The sequence below is a fragment of the Australozyma saopauloensis genome, chromosome 4 (assembly GCF_035610405.1).
Source record: "Australozyma saopauloensis chromosome 4, complete sequence".
Taxonomy (NCBI): domain Eukaryota; kingdom Fungi; phylum Ascomycota; class Pichiomycetes; order Serinales; family Metschnikowiaceae; genus Australozyma; species Australozyma saopauloensis.
The window spans coordinates 99,901-115,645 of record NC_086134.1 but is presented as its reverse complement, the minus strand read 5'-3'; the positions used below and the strand labels follow the sequence as shown (position 1 = coordinate 115,645).

At 44.6% G+C, this 15,745-nt stretch overlaps 9 protein-coding genes across 9 annotated transcripts; 6 read left to right on the top strand and 3 right to left on the bottom strand.

Moving 5' to 3' along the window:
* Window positions 1–7: 7 nt before the first annotated feature.
* Window positions 8–334, bottom strand: PUMCH_003080 (uncharacterized protein; the record flags this gene model as incomplete). Its single annotated transcript, XM_063022065.1, has 1 exon — window positions 8–334. One exon carries the CDS (start codon window positions 332–334, stop codon window positions 8–10), a length of 327 nt encoding a protein of 108 aa, XP_062878135.1.
* A 675-nt stretch (window positions 335–1,009) lies between these two features.
* On the top strand, window positions 1,010–2,266 carry PUMCH_003079 (uncharacterized protein; the record flags this gene model as incomplete). Its single annotated transcript, XM_063022064.1, has 1 exon — window positions 1,010–2,266. One exon carries the CDS (start codon window positions 1,010–1,012, stop codon window positions 2,264–2,266), a length of 1,257 nt encoding a protein of 418 aa, XP_062878134.1.
* Window positions 2,267–2,356: 90 nt separating this feature from the next.
* PUMCH_003078 (uncharacterized protein) lies at window positions 2,357–3,268 on the bottom strand (the record flags this gene model as incomplete). Its single annotated transcript, XM_063022063.1, has 1 exon — window positions 2,357–3,268. One exon carries the CDS (start codon window positions 3,266–3,268, stop codon window positions 2,357–2,359), a length of 912 nt encoding a protein of 303 aa, XP_062878133.1.
* Window positions 3,269–4,302: 1,034 nt separating this feature from the next.
* PUMCH_003077 (uncharacterized protein) lies at window positions 4,303–5,025 on the bottom strand (the record flags this gene model as incomplete). The annotated part of the gene is made up of 1 exon (XM_063022062.1): window positions 4,303–5,025. One exon carries the CDS (start codon window positions 5,023–5,025, stop codon window positions 4,303–4,305), a length of 723 nt encoding a protein of 240 aa, XP_062878132.1.
* A 574-nt stretch (window positions 5,026–5,599) lies between these two features.
* PUMCH_003076 (uncharacterized protein) lies at window positions 5,600–8,524 on the top strand (the record flags this gene model as incomplete). The annotated part of the gene is made up of 1 exon (XM_063022061.1): window positions 5,600–8,524. One exon carries the CDS (start codon window positions 5,600–5,602, stop codon window positions 8,522–8,524), a length of 2,925 nt encoding a protein of 974 aa, XP_062878131.1.
* Window positions 8,525–8,748: 224 nt separating this feature from the next.
* On the top strand, window positions 8,749–10,179 carry PUMCH_003075 (uncharacterized protein; the record flags this gene model as incomplete). Its single annotated transcript, XM_063022060.1, has 1 exon — window positions 8,749–10,179. One exon carries the CDS (start codon window positions 8,749–8,751, stop codon window positions 10,177–10,179), a length of 1,431 nt encoding a protein of 476 aa, XP_062878130.1.
* A 248-nt stretch (window positions 10,180–10,427) lies between these two features.
* Window positions 10,428–11,819, top strand: PUMCH_003074 (uncharacterized protein; the record flags this gene model as incomplete). The annotated part of the gene is made up of 1 exon (XM_063022059.1): window positions 10,428–11,819. One exon carries the CDS (start codon window positions 10,428–10,430, stop codon window positions 11,817–11,819), a length of 1,392 nt encoding a protein of 463 aa, XP_062878129.1.
* A 409-nt stretch (window positions 11,820–12,228) lies between these two features.
* PUMCH_003073 (uncharacterized protein) lies at window positions 12,229–13,488 on the top strand (the record flags this gene model as incomplete). The annotated part of the gene is made up of 1 exon (XM_063022058.1): window positions 12,229–13,488. One exon carries the CDS (start codon window positions 12,229–12,231, stop codon window positions 13,486–13,488), a length of 1,260 nt encoding a protein of 419 aa, XP_062878128.1.
* A 553-nt stretch (window positions 13,489–14,041) lies between these two features.
* PUMCH_003072 (uncharacterized protein) lies at window positions 14,042–15,400 on the top strand (the record flags this gene model as incomplete). Its single annotated transcript, XM_063022057.1, has 1 exon — window positions 14,042–15,400. One exon carries the CDS (start codon window positions 14,042–14,044, stop codon window positions 15,398–15,400), a length of 1,359 nt encoding a protein of 452 aa, XP_062878127.1.
* Window positions 15,401–15,745: the final 345 nt, after the last annotated feature.

The window sequence follows — 15,745 nt, the reverse complement described above, 5'->3', positions numbered from 1 at the left end:
GCGTGGTCTAAGGATCGCTCTCTGTTGTTGGCAAATTCTCATTATCTTTATGTAGATTGATCCGCACCAAAGGCTCGGGCAATGGGCAACCGAGCTCATAGTCTTTCTTGGCATAATTCAAAACTCCAAGTGACGCCAACGAGACGGAGCTCATGATATTTTGCCAGCTTGACAAGACAAGGGCTACACTTTCGGCACCGCCAGCAAGCTCATCTAGTTTCTTTTCAATTTGTTCCAATTGCTCGGTGAGGACCCCAGTATAGGAGCGAATCTCTTGGAGATCTTTTAGTTCCTCCTCTTTTTGTTTTATTTTTGTTTGGAGCGATGTTTTCATCTTATTTTGTAGTAAACACGCGTGTATATACGCTACATATGGTGGGGGGATATGTATCTTCAGATTAGCTGCATGATTATAGATTATCGAAAAATCGTTAGCTGAAGCGTATCAAATTCTTTGCGTTTCAATTGGCGACGGTATTTAATTGTTTGACAATTTTGGAAGAAAAGTTTATGAACGGGCACCCGGAAGAGGTTTTGTATTTCAGTGGGAAATGAAGTAAGGCTAACAAAATAAAAACTGGAGAAATAAATTGGCCGCAAGAAATCGAGTCGATTACAACAAATTAGTTGAACTCCATACAGAAATTAGTTCTCACTGGAATGTTCTTATTTGCTTCAGCGTCTCAGTAGTTTTTGTTTTTGTGATTTCCCTGACTATGGATACACACCGCTGGAAGAATATTGAATCTATATATCAATACATAATTTTCAGGAACAGAAAGGATTCGTTCAAATGTCTATATATTTAGGTCAATTTAAGACCCTTATCCAATGGTGAGTTGTTTTTTCTTTACTGAACGATCTAGAAGGCAGACGCACAATGATACTAAACACGAGCAAAAGTGTATATTTTTGGATCAGAAACAGTCAAATAATCCATTTTGGATTATTAAAGGCTCCATTTTTTCTATTGTTCCAACTTTGATAAGAGAACAACAGCGTGATATCCATGCAGGTTCCATGTTTTGCAATAACATCTACCACATTAATGGCTAGACTTTCGCTTGGATCACAGCATTTTCAAACAGGAGGGAGGCGTAGTACCCTTGTGACTGAGAGTGCTACTCGCGCTGCCAATTTGAGTATCAGTTCGGCGGAGTCCGACGTTGATTCTCACGAACATGAGAGTGTTCAAACAGAGATGGAGCACAAACCCGCGGAAGCAGAATCCAACCTCGAGATAGTAGAGCTGAGTTCAACAAAGCTTATAAATGAGACAGAAACAAAGTATTCTCGGATCGAAACCGAAATAGCCGATTTGATCAGGACAAACAAGGATCTCCTACGAGAAAACTCAAAGTTGAAGGAGGAGAACGGCGTTCTTCGAAGTATGCTTGAAGAACAGAAAGCGAATGTTGAGACAATTGTCAATTCAGATTTTGCCAACGAGCTCGAATCCACAGTCATGAGCAGTTTCGCAAAGATATTAGACGAGATTCTGAAATTAAAAAAGCTGAGTGTAGAACATGCGCCCCCTAAACCAATAGATAGAGTAAGTTCACCACAGAAGAAAGAACAGGCTATCGTGGAAGTAAAAAGGGAAGCCCCCGGGCTCTTTCCTCCGTTTAAAGACAAAGTAGAGGAACGCCAAGATAACAAGAGGCCCGCGGATAACGAATATCCAGAGCTTACGTTTTTCCAGCCGATAAACAGGAGACCAAATGCGAGGAAGAATGACAGTTTGTTCTCAGTCCACCGTAACATGCCTGCTTCCCACTTGACCATTGCTGAAACAGACGTTGCGAAAGATACAGCAAACCCATTCGAAACAAATGGAGAAAACCAACATGAAAATAATACTCCAACTATTTCTTTCACTGATAAGCTCAAATTAAACAGGGACGATGAAGTTGTGAGTTCTACTCCTCGCAAAAGACCAAAGAAGAATGTACTTCTTGATTTCTATGGCGATGAAATTATTCTCAAGAAGAAAAAACACACAGATGCTAATGTAGCATATGACAATGGCAATACAAGGCTGTACCCAGATAAGGATATAGCTTCTGAAGGTCGTCTCAAGGACAGTTCCAACGGAAATGGGCACCGCAGAGCTCTTTCTAACATCACAAATAAGAAGAAGGTCGCAAACGAGAAGCTTAAGCTAATACCGGCTGTCGAGAGCAACTTCTTTGACTATGTTGACGAGAACATTTTAACGGAACAAACACAAAAGGCCGTTAAGCAAGTCAAAGACATATATGACTAGACAATTCACTGCCCCCATCAAGTTGATGGCTAATATTTGAAATCATACCTCTAATATTGAAGTATATACCTGAATTAAGTCCCCGGTGTATTAAACACTCATTTCCATCTCGATTGTCTTCTGAGGCTTGTACCCAATTATCTCAAAATCTTCATACTCAAAGTCATCAATAGTTTTTATCTCAGCAATACGATCCGCCTTAAGCTGAATCTTGGGAAATTCAGTAGGGGTTCGCTTTATTTGCGTATTGAGGGCCTCAACATGATTGAGGTAAACGTGAGCATCTCCCATGGTGTGAATGAACTCACCACAGTCCATATCAACGATATGCGCAATCATCTTCGTGAGCAAGGCATATGAGGCGATATTGAAAGGAACACCAAGTCCGAGGTCGCAAGATCTTTGGTATAGTTGACAAGATAACTTGGGTTTAGCATTGGCTGGGAAATTGACATAAAACTGGCAGAACATGTGACATGGTGGCAATGCCATGCGGTTGAAGTCCTTCGGATTCCACGCACTCAAGATAATTCTACGATCGTATGGGTTCGTCTTGAGTTTCTTGATCACCTCCTGGAGCTGATCTACACCCTGGCCGGTATAGTCATCATCACAGGTCTTGTAATCTGCACCAAAATGACGCCATTGGAAACCGTACACTGGACCCAAGTCACCTTCGCGGTTGGAGGTCAAGCCAACCTTATCAAGAAACTCTCTAGATCCGTTTCCATCCCAAATCTTGATGCCCTTTTCGGACAATTTTTTACCGTCAGTACACCCTGAAACAAACCATAAAAGTTCGTGAATGATTCCCCTGAGGAACACGCGTTTGGTTGTGAGAAGAGGAAATGTGTCGTTGGAGAGATCAAATCGTAACTGAGGAGGAGCGAAAAGCGACTTCGTTCCCGTACCGGTTCTGTCTGGGCGGAATTCTCCTTCCTCAATGACACGTTGACACAAGTCAAGATATGCCTGTTCGGCGGTGTTTTCGGTATTTGTCATTTAAATGTGGTTAATCGTAGAAGTTACGCGTCAGTGAGGTAAATGTTCAGTGATAAAGGATTGCATAAAGGCGTTTTGATTTAAGTCCATGTGCAGAGATGATTCAATACTGAGCTGAGGACTTAAAGACGCATAGTATTGATTTACCTTTCGCTTCGGCAAATATATAATGCTTTATTTAATTTTACTTGCTACAGATTCGAGTTTAGTGGAGCGTATTTATTAGCTACTTAATACCATCAAGGCGTAGCCTCTGGTCAATTTACCGTCAAGGTAAATTTACTTGTGGCCGAAGACAGCGTCAGACACTTGTTGAGTGAAAGACTTGTCACCCTTTCTGGTGGCGTCACCGACAGCGTTGTCAGCGTGGTCGGTAACCTTGTCCTTGACAAGCTCACCAGTGCCCTTTTGGGAGTCTGGCTTGATAGCGGATTCGATCTTGTCGCCAATGGATTTTCTGCCTGCGTCACTCATATTTGTTTGTTGGATGTTTTGATAGTTTGAATTATCTGATGAGAGAATTAATTGTGCCGAAATCCCGGCCTTTTTATAATTTTTGTGGCTCAGGTTCCTTGCTGTTTGCGTGGTTCTAGTTGCCCTGACATTGGTATTGCTCGGAGCCATTCTGCAGGACTCGGTCACTGGAGAAGGGTGGTTGCTCAGGGAAGATTCGCTGAATAGGAGCAAACTAATAAGCCACACGTATCATGCTACTAATTATAGCAGTTGTTGATGGCTGGTGCATGAGATAGACCCCATAACATTCGTAATACCTGCGGAGAGTTCTTGATTGTTATCGACAAGACTGCACATGCCCGGATCAAAGGCCCCTTGGTTGCATCTAAAACATTTTTGGAGTCAGGTGTGTTTACCTTTCTCTAGAGGACACCTAATTTGGGTCACAACTTGCATTTCAATTAGGTTCTGGGTTATTCATTGTTGCTCAAGCGGACTTCCGTCAGCAGTAAGTTAATCGAAGCCCAGTCATTAAACTGATTAGATCAAAATTGAATAGACACAAACTTGATCATGGATCAGATTCCTAACCAGCCAAGGTAGCGAAACCATCTGGGCTCCACCAAAATGCATGAGGCTGAGGCAATGTTGATAGGTTCTGTCCCCTCTGTGGCGAGCGTTGTCAACTCGCCTGTAATAACCACTTTACGTCCCTTCGCGCTTTTGACTCTCGCACGTAAGACAACTGTACTGTCTGGTGGAGCCTGATTGTGGAAGTCTATATTGAGGTTGGCTGTGACACCCTTCTTGGAAGGCAACTGCGAGAAGCCACAGCGACACAAGCCCTCGTCTAGAATTGTGGCGGTAACTCCATTATGGATTAATCCATCTTGACTAATTAAGCGTTTGCCGAGGTGGTAGAAGCCCGTCAATTCTCCCTCGCGGTCGTTGATGAAGAGCACAGGGTCAATTTCAAACAAGTCTGGCCCAAACAATATACCCGATCCTATATGGTTTTTATGGTGCTGAGTAGGAAATGACTCGCTCACGTTCTGTTTCTTCACATCTTCATCAGCAGAAAGTTGTTGGTACAATGGAGAGTTTTGGATCTGATTCATGGCCGAGTCATTGATAGACGAAATCTTCCGAGATTCCCAATTTCCGCGGCGCCATTCAGCTGGAAACAAGACTAGGCCCAAACCGAACGCCACAAGCGGCGATGTTCTTCTAGTGACTGTTCTAAGAAAGTTCATTGGAGTGGTTGTTTGGAATACGGGAAGTAGTATTGGGGTGCCAGCCATCTGCAGGGTACATCATTGAAATTATGGGGCATGGAGACTGGGAATTGAAGAGAAGGAACAATTTTGAAAAGATTATAACACGAGAAGATTTTAAATCTAAGGAATTGATTGCAATCGATTTCGTAATTGTGGTTGTGGTTGGTGTGTTGAAAGGCGCCCGCTAGCAGCCAGTCCATCTTACTCACCAGTGAGATATTACACCTTCTCAGTATTTTGGTTATCAATTACTCCAGAAAATTCGGGTTCAATTATTGAAAGTGAGGGTATCGATACGTTCTAGCCGGGTTTTACACGCTAGAATGGAAGTCCAACCGATAGGAATTCTACTCAAGTACATACACCAATCGAGAGCCGACAAAGAAATAGACAATAAGAAAAGAAAAAATAGTAAGACGAGATTTCACGAATATAAAATCGCCACACCGGCTCTATATCGATTTTCTCTTATTCCCATGCATAATTCATATCTTCCGTCAATGCTTTACTAGACTCGCTCTGCAGGATCTTGATCTCTCTATAGTTCTATCAGCTACTAAACACAAGCAAAAGGGTAGCCAATACCATCTCGCCCGTCATGACGACGCGAAAAAAGTTCACCTCACTAATGAAACCGCGGCCACGCGGCGTGACACCGCACAATGATCTAAGTAATGCCGTCACTCCAATTGTCATCCCCACAAAACACATCGTCAGACTGAATCCACAGTCAGTCGTAAAGCCCCTCAACCTAGACGATGTAGAATTGTCCACAGACGCGAAAGACTGTTTCTTCAAGAGTCTCAATCTAGAGGAATGTGGCCTTACAGTGGAGCCATCCATATCCATAAAAGTGAAAATAGTCGACTACAACGGAACGAAAATCACTTCCGAAGATTCAGCTGCCCTTCGTCTTTTAGTGCTGGCACGGAAAGACTTCATTTATCTTGTGAAGGGTACCTCGTTCGTTGACAAGATGATCATAGAGAAGGGCTCGCTTGAAAGTGCGTTCTTTGACAAGGAAACCGCGGACTTTGTCCTCGTTCTCGCGAAAAATTACGGGTACTGGTGCATAGAGCTGCGGGACTCGTATCGTAGATTGTTTGAATTCATTGTGAACAACGACCGGGAGTGGGGGTTCAATTACAAGGTGGTAGATCTGACAAAACTCAAAGTTATCCAGCACCGCGAGCTTCAAAAGCATGAAAACTTACATAAAGACCCAATAATGGTGGTGCGTACATGTGATTCTATAGAGAAACCGACAGCTGAAGAGGATGAGGTACTACGAAATGGTCTACCGTCAGCGCTTGTTCCCTCCAAGGAGAAGTCAATTATATCGAAGGAGAGGCCGGTTCCAGACAAAGAGAAAAATGTCACCTCAACAGATATTGCAGTCTCGCCCGTTTTTGCAAGACATGTTTCTAATCCTAGGGTGACGCGCTCCTTCAAGCTGTCCCAACAACTGCTGCCTAATAATACCGTTGATATAGACCTGAGTGATGATTCCCTGGACCAAGAGATGGAGGAAGTACAAGATGTTCATGAAAATCCAGCACCTTTCTCTCCTCCTTTGAGATATGTCATCAATGGCCAGAAGTTCACCATCACAGCCAATGACTTCAAGACCTTGTACAATTCATCGTGGGTTAACGATACCCTAATAGACTTCTTCGTCGCATTTGAAATCGAGCGCGCCATAACAGACTTTCATTCATTCAAGCGTTCTCAAATCTACGCATTCAACTCCTTTTTTCATGCCAAACTTGTCTCCACTCCAAACGAGGACGAGCTTCCGCCCTATTACGAGAACATTAGAAAATGGCTCGAGAAACTTGACCTCATGTCGTACCAATACATTGTGATCCCCGTTATGGAGAATGCGCATTGGTTCTGTCTTGTGATAAAAAATTTACCTGCCTTACTTGCATTCACACAAGCCCAAGAGGATCTTGAATGCAGCAATACAGTTTGCGACAGTAACGAGGTAATTATTTCACCAAGTGTCAACTCGCCCAGCTCCGTTACATCAAAACAACCTGACTTCACAATGGCAGAGATATTTGTCCTTGACTCTTTGCGTTTGACACATCCAAGACTCACGGAGCCTCTAAAAATGGTGCTTAAGGAGCATTGCAGAGAAAAACACGGCGTTACTATCAACACAGACCACATAAAAGTAAGAAATTTGCGTGTCGCAAAGCAGAGAAACCTCTCTGATTGCGGTGTTCATGTCATCTATAACCTAAAGAAATGGCTCAGCCTGCCTGAAATTTGCGAGAAATCGTGGCGAAAACCGGGCAATGCATTTCGTTCCCTTAAAGATGAACGGACTTCCATGCGAAAATGGTGCATCGACACATTATTGAATTTGCATTCTGAACAACCCTTGACGAAAGAGGATGGGGAGCAAGGGGATGGCGAAGACATCCACTCTGATGATGATATCGAGGTTATCAGCTTTCATGAGCCCAATTTGAGTCAAAGTACAGCACAAAACGGGTTTCCTCAAGAAGAGCCAGCTCACGAAACAAACGAACTGGACTTAGGCGCAGCAAAGAACGGCGAATCAGTTCACAATACCTCTAGCCTTGAAAGCAAAGCTCCTGAGACAAAAAACCTGGCAGTCGAGAGTGAAAGTGGATCGCTGTTTGCAAAGCTGATCCTTGATTCTTTTGTAGAAGAGTCTGAAAAAGACCATAGCATTGTTCGATCTTCTGCAGCTTCAAATTCGTCCTTGCCTCTAGATTCGACTGACGATTATGAAACTGCTGGAGAACAGACGAGAAGCCAATTCTACATTAAAACATTGGATCCACGTGCAGCAGAGAAGAAAAGCTCAAGTGGACTGCCAACGTTTATCCAAATCGAACATCCCCAGGTCCGAAAAGAATGCCTAAGACTTAAACTATCAAAGGATACCGTTTTGTTTCTTAACAAAGTATTCTTCAATCATGATAGGGTACTCCCAGATCATCAGCTCAATTCACTCCTGAAGAAGGTACGTTCTTTCGAAGAATGCATTGATAGGAACGACTCTCGCAATCTTGAATCAGTGAAGAACGAATTTTTATTGATGACCAAAGAGCCAGTTGCACCCAAAGATGTTCCGTTTGTCATTGAGGAGGAAGCGGAAGAACAGCAGGATCTAAACCGGAGTGTCAACGATCTCAAGATCACTGCAGATGAAGACACCAGCAGCCAAGAACTCCAAACAACCAAAACGCATTCCTCCGAGTCCGTACAATTCAAAGCCCACATACAAATTGTGAAGTCGCCTCACCTCAACTCAAGTGAAAACATTGGCTCTGATGTTGAAGTGATCGAGAGCAGGAAGATGTCTCCGCGTATCCGGAGGACACGATCCGAATTCAAAACAAGGCACCATGAAGAGAATCTGAAGAAGATGCCCGTTGAAATTCTTCCAGATTCCGATGAGGAAGTGACCACAGTTCTCATGTCCAAAGGAGGCCCCAACGACTGGAGCTCGCCCAAGCGGCGCAGACTAGACCGCAGTCAATAATTGCATTAGATATTTAATACGATACCGAAATCTGTATATCTACGAGCCATCGCTCAACTCCACAATTATCTAAGACTTTCACCTCCCCATAGATCTTGCATACTGACCTTGTTGTAATACACAGACCTGTCAACCATTGATAAAGAATCAACCAGAAACACAAAACAATTAATTTGCCGTGCACACAATTCCACTCGAAATCGCACCGACAACATACAATTAAAATGACCACAGATGTAGTAGAAACACCACCCTCTCTAGTTCCAGATGCCCCTCCAGCCTTACCGCCTAGAGACGAAAAGCCCAACATCAAACCCATCTACGGCATGTCCACCTCTTTATCCACGACGTTCATATTTCGCCAGAGCGAGGCTTACGGAATGCCCCGGATGTCGCCGCAGACCAGCGTGTACACCACTAGTCCATTGGACTTTGATGAATTGGTGGCATCACTGGAAGAGAAGGACGACTACTGGCTCGATGTGATTGGCTGCTACAACGACGCCTTTGTGAGACGCAACAATATTCCTGATATCGAAGAGCGGATCCTAAAAGGCATCCCGGATAGCCTTCGTGGTGCAGTCTATGCTAGAGTACTCCAGATCAAGACTAGTGTTGATAAGGGAACATACGCCAACTTGTTGAAAAGTGCCAGTGGCGCTAAAACAGACGATGCGGAAATACCGCTTGACAAGGTTGACGAGGATGCGTACGAGTTACTTCGCGTGTTTGAGTTTTGTATTCGTGAATCTGCACCTATTGCCCACCAAGAGTCGAGACATCGCACGTATCACTTTATCGCTGGATTGACTCCCCTTCTTCAAAAGCACAGCGGTTTAGAAAACCATGATGTACTTTCCCTCCTTTTCCGCTTTGCCGAGCTCTATCAACGGTTTCCCATTGATGAGTTTGCGTACAAGGGCTCGAGGGCTTTGGAAGATGTAGCCAAAGACCAGTTCCTTCAGATTGTCACCCAGGGCATTAACATTGAGGAGCTCATGAAGAAGTTCCTCGCAGAGTTCTATGTGCTCCTCTCCGATGATGCCGTTAAATTGAAGGTTCTAGACTTTATTGTGTTTGAAGGCTTTGACAGTCTCATACGCTTGATTGTAGCCCAGTTCGTCCTTCAAGAGAGAGAGATCACCGCCAAAAATGGGACTGAGCTCGCGAAATATCTACTTCGCGAGGGATTGTTCTCGTCCATGGATATGCAAACACTACAGGAATGGATCAAGATCGAGTTCCCATTGATCGTATACGAAAACGAGTATCATCTCATGAATGCAAATGCAATTTCCAGCAATGACCAGGAACTCTCGAATTTGAAAGAGGTTTACGATGATCTTGTGACAAAGAAAAACGAGATGATAGAAAAACTAAGCAGTCTTCGCAAAACCCACAGCGAGATCCAATCGCAAAATGACGATTTTAAGGACCAGCTAGAAAAGGCTGAGGGCGAGCGTACGAAACTCACCGAGATGTTCTCAGATCTACAAGAACGATACTCTCGCTTGACAATGCAAGAGAACCTCCAAAATACCGTCAAGGCAAACGAGGATATTTCCAAGAGCAATTCTGAGTTAGAGTTACAAATCAATGAGCTTGAGGCGGCTGTTGAAAAGAAGAAAGCGAAGCTTGCCAAGCACGCCCGTTAAAACAGTAAAAACACTGCAAATTGTATTTACTGTTGTCTAAAAATCTTAGCGAATGCACTTGCTTAGATGTTTTTTTTTGTGACACTTCTTGCAGATTTCACCTGTCAACCACAAGGAGAACTCTAATCGCATTTCCCCGGAGTGTATACAAGGATCCATCTGACCACTCCATTTGAATTCTCGTATAGCAAAAGAGTCACCAAATCCTCACAAACCTTTTATTTATTGTTGAACCAACATCATTGAGAATGTCTGAATCCGTCGCTGTCATTGGAGCAGGTCTCGTTGGATGCTTGGCCGCCTTGGCCTTCTCTAGCAAGGGTTACAACGTCACTTTGTATGAATTGAGACAAGATCCCAGACAAGATGTCTCTTCGGGCAAGAGCATGAGATCCATCAACTTGGCTGTTAGTGATCGCGGAATCCGTGCACTCAAGTATGTCAATGAGGAAATGGCCGAAAGAATCCTTAAGCATGTCATTCCTATGACTGGCCGTATGATTCACGATATCACCGGAACCAAGCAGGAGTCGCAGGTTTATGGTTTATTTGGAGAGAGTATCAATTCAATTGACCGCTTGCTACTCAATAAGTGCCTCTTAGACGAATTGGATAAGTGCAACATCAAGACTTTCTTCGAGCACAAGCTCGTTGATATGGGCAATGTTTCCACACCAGATTCTCCAATTTTCTTAGAATTTGTCACAAAGGATAGCAAAAGAGAAAAAAGAGAGTTTGATTTCATCGTTGGCTGTGACGGAGCCTTCTCACAGTCAAGATATCTTATGCAAAAGACCATGAGAATGAACTACTCCCAGAAGTATGTCGAGCAACAATACATCGAGTTGTACATTCCTCCTGCTAGTGGCTCAAGTTCAAGTGACCCTAAATACTCGATTGACCCAAATCATCTTCATATCTGGCCACGGAAGGAATTTATGTTGATTGCTCTTGCAAATAGTGATGGCTCATTCACATCGACTTTCTTTTCGACTTGGAACCTTATCGACTCGATCAAGTCTAGTCAAGAATTTCTTGATTTTTTCAAGAAGAATTTCCCAGATGCCTACACCATGATTGGCGAGGCCGGGTTGAAACACGCCTATGAGAACCAACCTAGAGGTGCATTGATGCAAGTTGCCTTGTCACCATTTGTCAGTCCAAATAATCGTGCTATTTTGATTGGTGATGCTGCTCACTCCATGGTTCCGTTTTATGGCCAAGGCATGAATTGTGGTTTCGAAGATGTTCATGTGTTAATGAAGTTGATCGAGCAGAACAAAACCATCGAGAAAGCATTCTCAAAGTACACCGATGCAAGAAAGGAAGACGTCGACACCATTTGTCGCCTTGCTTACGAGAACTACCAGAATATGTCGGCCAAGGTCCTTGACCCATTCTACCTCTTGAGAAAAAAGATTGACTATGTTTTCGGAAAGTACTGCAATGGCATTCTTTTTCCTTGGATCCCTATGTACACAATGGTCTCGTTCCGTGGCGATATCCGGTATTCAGATGCTGTGAGAATCGAGAAGAGACAGTCCCGTGTCTTGCAGCTTCTTCAGTATGTGTCTGTGGGAGGTGTAGCTATTTATGCTGCAGCCAAGGCAGCCCAGTACATGGATAGACTTCGTAACTAAGTGATGATGAAATAAACGGCCCCAAAATTACCGAGCACCTAATCCCTTTTCTTAATCACAAGAGTCTTAACTACTTCGAGTCATACACAAATAAACCAGTCACCAGCGTGCTCTGCAAGACCGACCGAAAAGGCAAATTTTTTTTTTCGAAACTCTAACAAATTGTATCCACAAAACATCGTCTCTTCTTTTTTCAATAATTCATTTTTTTTTGACACCATTCATGTGCGACCATTATTTTTCACTCATCCCCACGACTACCATCGCCCAATATGGAGGAAAAATCCCCGTGAGTAACACTTTGCATCACTTGTACATAGTCCAAAAACGGGCACAAAAACGCCTTTAATCCCGAAATATCAACAGAAAAGCACTACGCCGCACCACACACACACCGATTCCTGCAAAAATGTTACGTCAGTCTATACTCAAGAGCGTTCGTTCCGTTCCCGCCACCAGATCATTCACAGCATCTGCGTTGTGCGCCAACGCACCCAAGGGCAAGTCGCCCATGCAAGTTTTCTTTGAGACGTTCAGAGATGAGGTCAAAAACTCGAGCGAGCTCAAAAACGACATCAAAGCATTGCAAGATGAGACCGGAAGAGTGGCCGAGAGTGAAGCTTTCAAAAAGGCCAAGGAGGCCTATGATAAGGCCCAGAAAGGCAGTTCTGCTGCAGGCAAAATCGCCAAGCAGACTGCTACTGCCGTTGGAGATGTCGCTCACAAGGCTTGGGAGTCTCCAGTCGGCCGTGGTGTTCGTACCACCGTCAGAACCAGTGCTGAGGTTGCAGACAAGGCCTTCGAGCCAGTGAGAAACACGCAAGTCTACAAGGACATTGGTAACGTGATTGATGATGGCTCTTCCACTGCTTACGGTGGTTACTTGACCAAGGAACAGAGAGAAGCTTTGAGAAAGAAGGAGCTTGAGATGAAGGCCCAGGACAAGAACGCCTGGAAGTTTGTCAAAGAGGACGCTGAGGCAGGTGGAGCCTTGGTTGCCACCGACGCCAAGCCCACCGGTCCTAAGATCGGTGAGAAATGGGAGGACTTCAAATTGAAGAGTCCAGTTGGTCGTGGATATGTAGTCGTCAAGGAGAAGTGGGATGAGAGTGAGAATGGATTGATCTCGTTGGTCCGTGCTGTTTTCCAGAAGGTTTCTTGGTTTTTCTCCGAAACCGAGCAAGCACAAGTTGTCAAGCGTTTCCGCATGTTGGATCCATCCTTCCGTATCACCGACTTCACTCGTACGTTGACTAACTACATTGTTCCCGAATTGTTGGAGGCATACGTGAAAAACGACGAAAGAGTGTTGAAGAAGTGGTTCAGCCCTGTTCCATACGAGTCGTGGGCCGCCCAGAACAAGCAGATGATCCAGCAAGGCTTGTTCTCCGACTCTCGTATCTTGGACATCAGAGGTGTTGAGGTTGTGACATGTAAGATTCTCCAACCTAATGACATTCCTGTAATTGTTGTCTCGTGCCGCGCACAAGAAATCCACTTGTACCGTGAGGCTAAGACTGGAGAAATCAAGGCTGGTACCGAAGATCACATTCAGATGAGCACTTACGCCATGGTCTTCACTCGTGTTCCCGAACTGATGGACGATGAGACCACTGAGGGCTGGACTGCCGTTGAGTTTGTTCGTGGTGGTTCAAGACCTTTCCACTAGTGGTGCGAATGATGTCGACACGGAATTATCCTGAAATTTAATGAAGCTGTATATATTGCTCTCTATTTGTGGAAAGATGAGCTACGAGTTGTAGATTCAATTTACAATCGTATGAACTTCATAGATCCATTTGTAGACCTCACCACTTCAAAATTCTTTCAAGTCAGAAGACGAAAGATAGAAAAAAAATGAAAAAAAATTAACCATTCTATGATACTTTCCCATGCCGTATTATTTCATGTGGAGGTATATGGAATTATATATTTGACCTGTTTCTTCGCGATAAGACATTAACATTCCTCAGATCTAGGGTGAAAAATTTCGGCCAAGATTCCGTATCGCCAACTGCTAAGACGACAACAAACAACAACTGGAGGTGAAAAATAAAAAAAAAATCAATAAGATGGAATCCTAAAAACAGACTCATTTCCGAAAAAATTGTCACCCATCCACGATCACCTCCCTTCAATGCCCTCCATTTGTTGTGCAGCACCAGTACCTCACACACCACACACTATCAACACACGTCTGCTCTCTTCTCCCCCTACACCAAATGTCCGACGGATTCGCTACCAAGGAGGAGGTCAACGCGATCTTCTCCAGATTGAGACAGAGCCACGCCAACCAGGTGTGCTTCGACTGCGCCAACAAGAACCCAACATGGACCTCGATCCCCTTTGGCATCCTCCTCTGTATGGAGTGTTCAGCCGTCCACAGAAACTTGGGTGTGCACATCTCGTTCGTCAAGTCGCTGAACTTGGACCAGTGGCAGCGCATCCAGTTGCGTCACTTCAAGTTTGGAGGCAACCAGGTGGCCAAGGAGTTCTTCCAGAAGAACGGTGGCTCGCAGTTTGTCAACGGTAAGGCTGACCCCACCGCCAAATACACAAGCCCCGTGGCCAAGAAGTACAAGGAAAACTTGAAGAAGACAGCTCAGCAGGACGCTTTGAAGCATCCCGACGTAGTGACTCTCGAGGATACACTGGACTCGCTCAGTTTGATGGATGGTTCTTCATCCAGTGCCTCCACAGATGACTTCTTCTCCAACTGGTCCAAGCCAATCAACAATTCACCCTCGCCACTGGTGCTGAGACTGAGCACTCCTCTCGGAGGCGAGGATTCGTTTTCTGCCTCTCAGCCTGCTCCAGTCCGTACCGCTGCAGTCAGAGCAGTCAAGACCTCTGGAACCGGACCCAAGAAATCCATCTTGAGCTCTAAGGGCAACGGGCCCAAGACTACACGTGCTAGAAGAATTAACAAGAACGAGGAAGAAATTGATTTTGATGAGATCGAAAGACAAGCTAAGAAGGATGCCGAGGAGGCCAAGAAGTTGGGTTACAACCCTCAGTTGGAGGCCCAAAAGGCCGCAGCTGCACCTGTTCAAACAAAGCCATCTTCTGTTTCGCTGGCTAGCTCAGCTTCACGAGGCTACTCTGCAGCAGTGCCAATCGCCCCCAAGAAGGTCGAAGAAACTACTGTTCAATTCCAAAGACTCGGCTTCGGAATGACACAGGGCTCTAACGACACCGCATCAGACAAGCCTGCAAAGAAGGTTTATAGAGAGGAGACTTCCAACGAGATCTCGAAGAAGTATGGTAACCAAAAAGGTATCTCTTCCGATGAGGTGTTTGGCCTCGGGCAGTACGATCAAAACGCACAAAAAGAGGCCAACAGAAGACTTCAGGACTTCAGCGGTGCTCAATCTATTTCGTCCAGTGCATATTTCGGCGAGGATGAAGAGGCGCAGAGAAGCGGACGCAACGACAGTGGAATGACAGACTTGGAGAGCGCTGCTCGTGACTTTGCCTCGAAGTTCACCGGCAATGCCAACCAGGACCTTGAGGTGTTCAAGGATGCTTTGGAGAACGGTGCCACTAAGCTAGGAGGATTATTGAGAGACTTTTTGAAGTAGAGTTTCGTCCAACATGAATATATACCAAAGTTACCTAATACTACATATCAATTTTGAAAAATCAGAAAACTCAAAAGGCGGGCCAATGTGTATTCTTTCATGGCTCGACACAAAGATAGAAATCCATATTTAGTTGTGGGCTTGTTGCATTTCTGTCACTTTCAAAAAAATAGTCAATCTGGCGACCAGGCCGGCCAACGCGCCCAACCACACAACAGCGCAAACCTTCCCGATCCGGCTTTCCGAGATTTCCGGAAACTAAAATTTTCTTCAGTGATTCTGAGTGGGGCGCGGTGTATCCAATTGCCACGACTACAGGTATAGCCGGCGGAAATGCCGGTAACA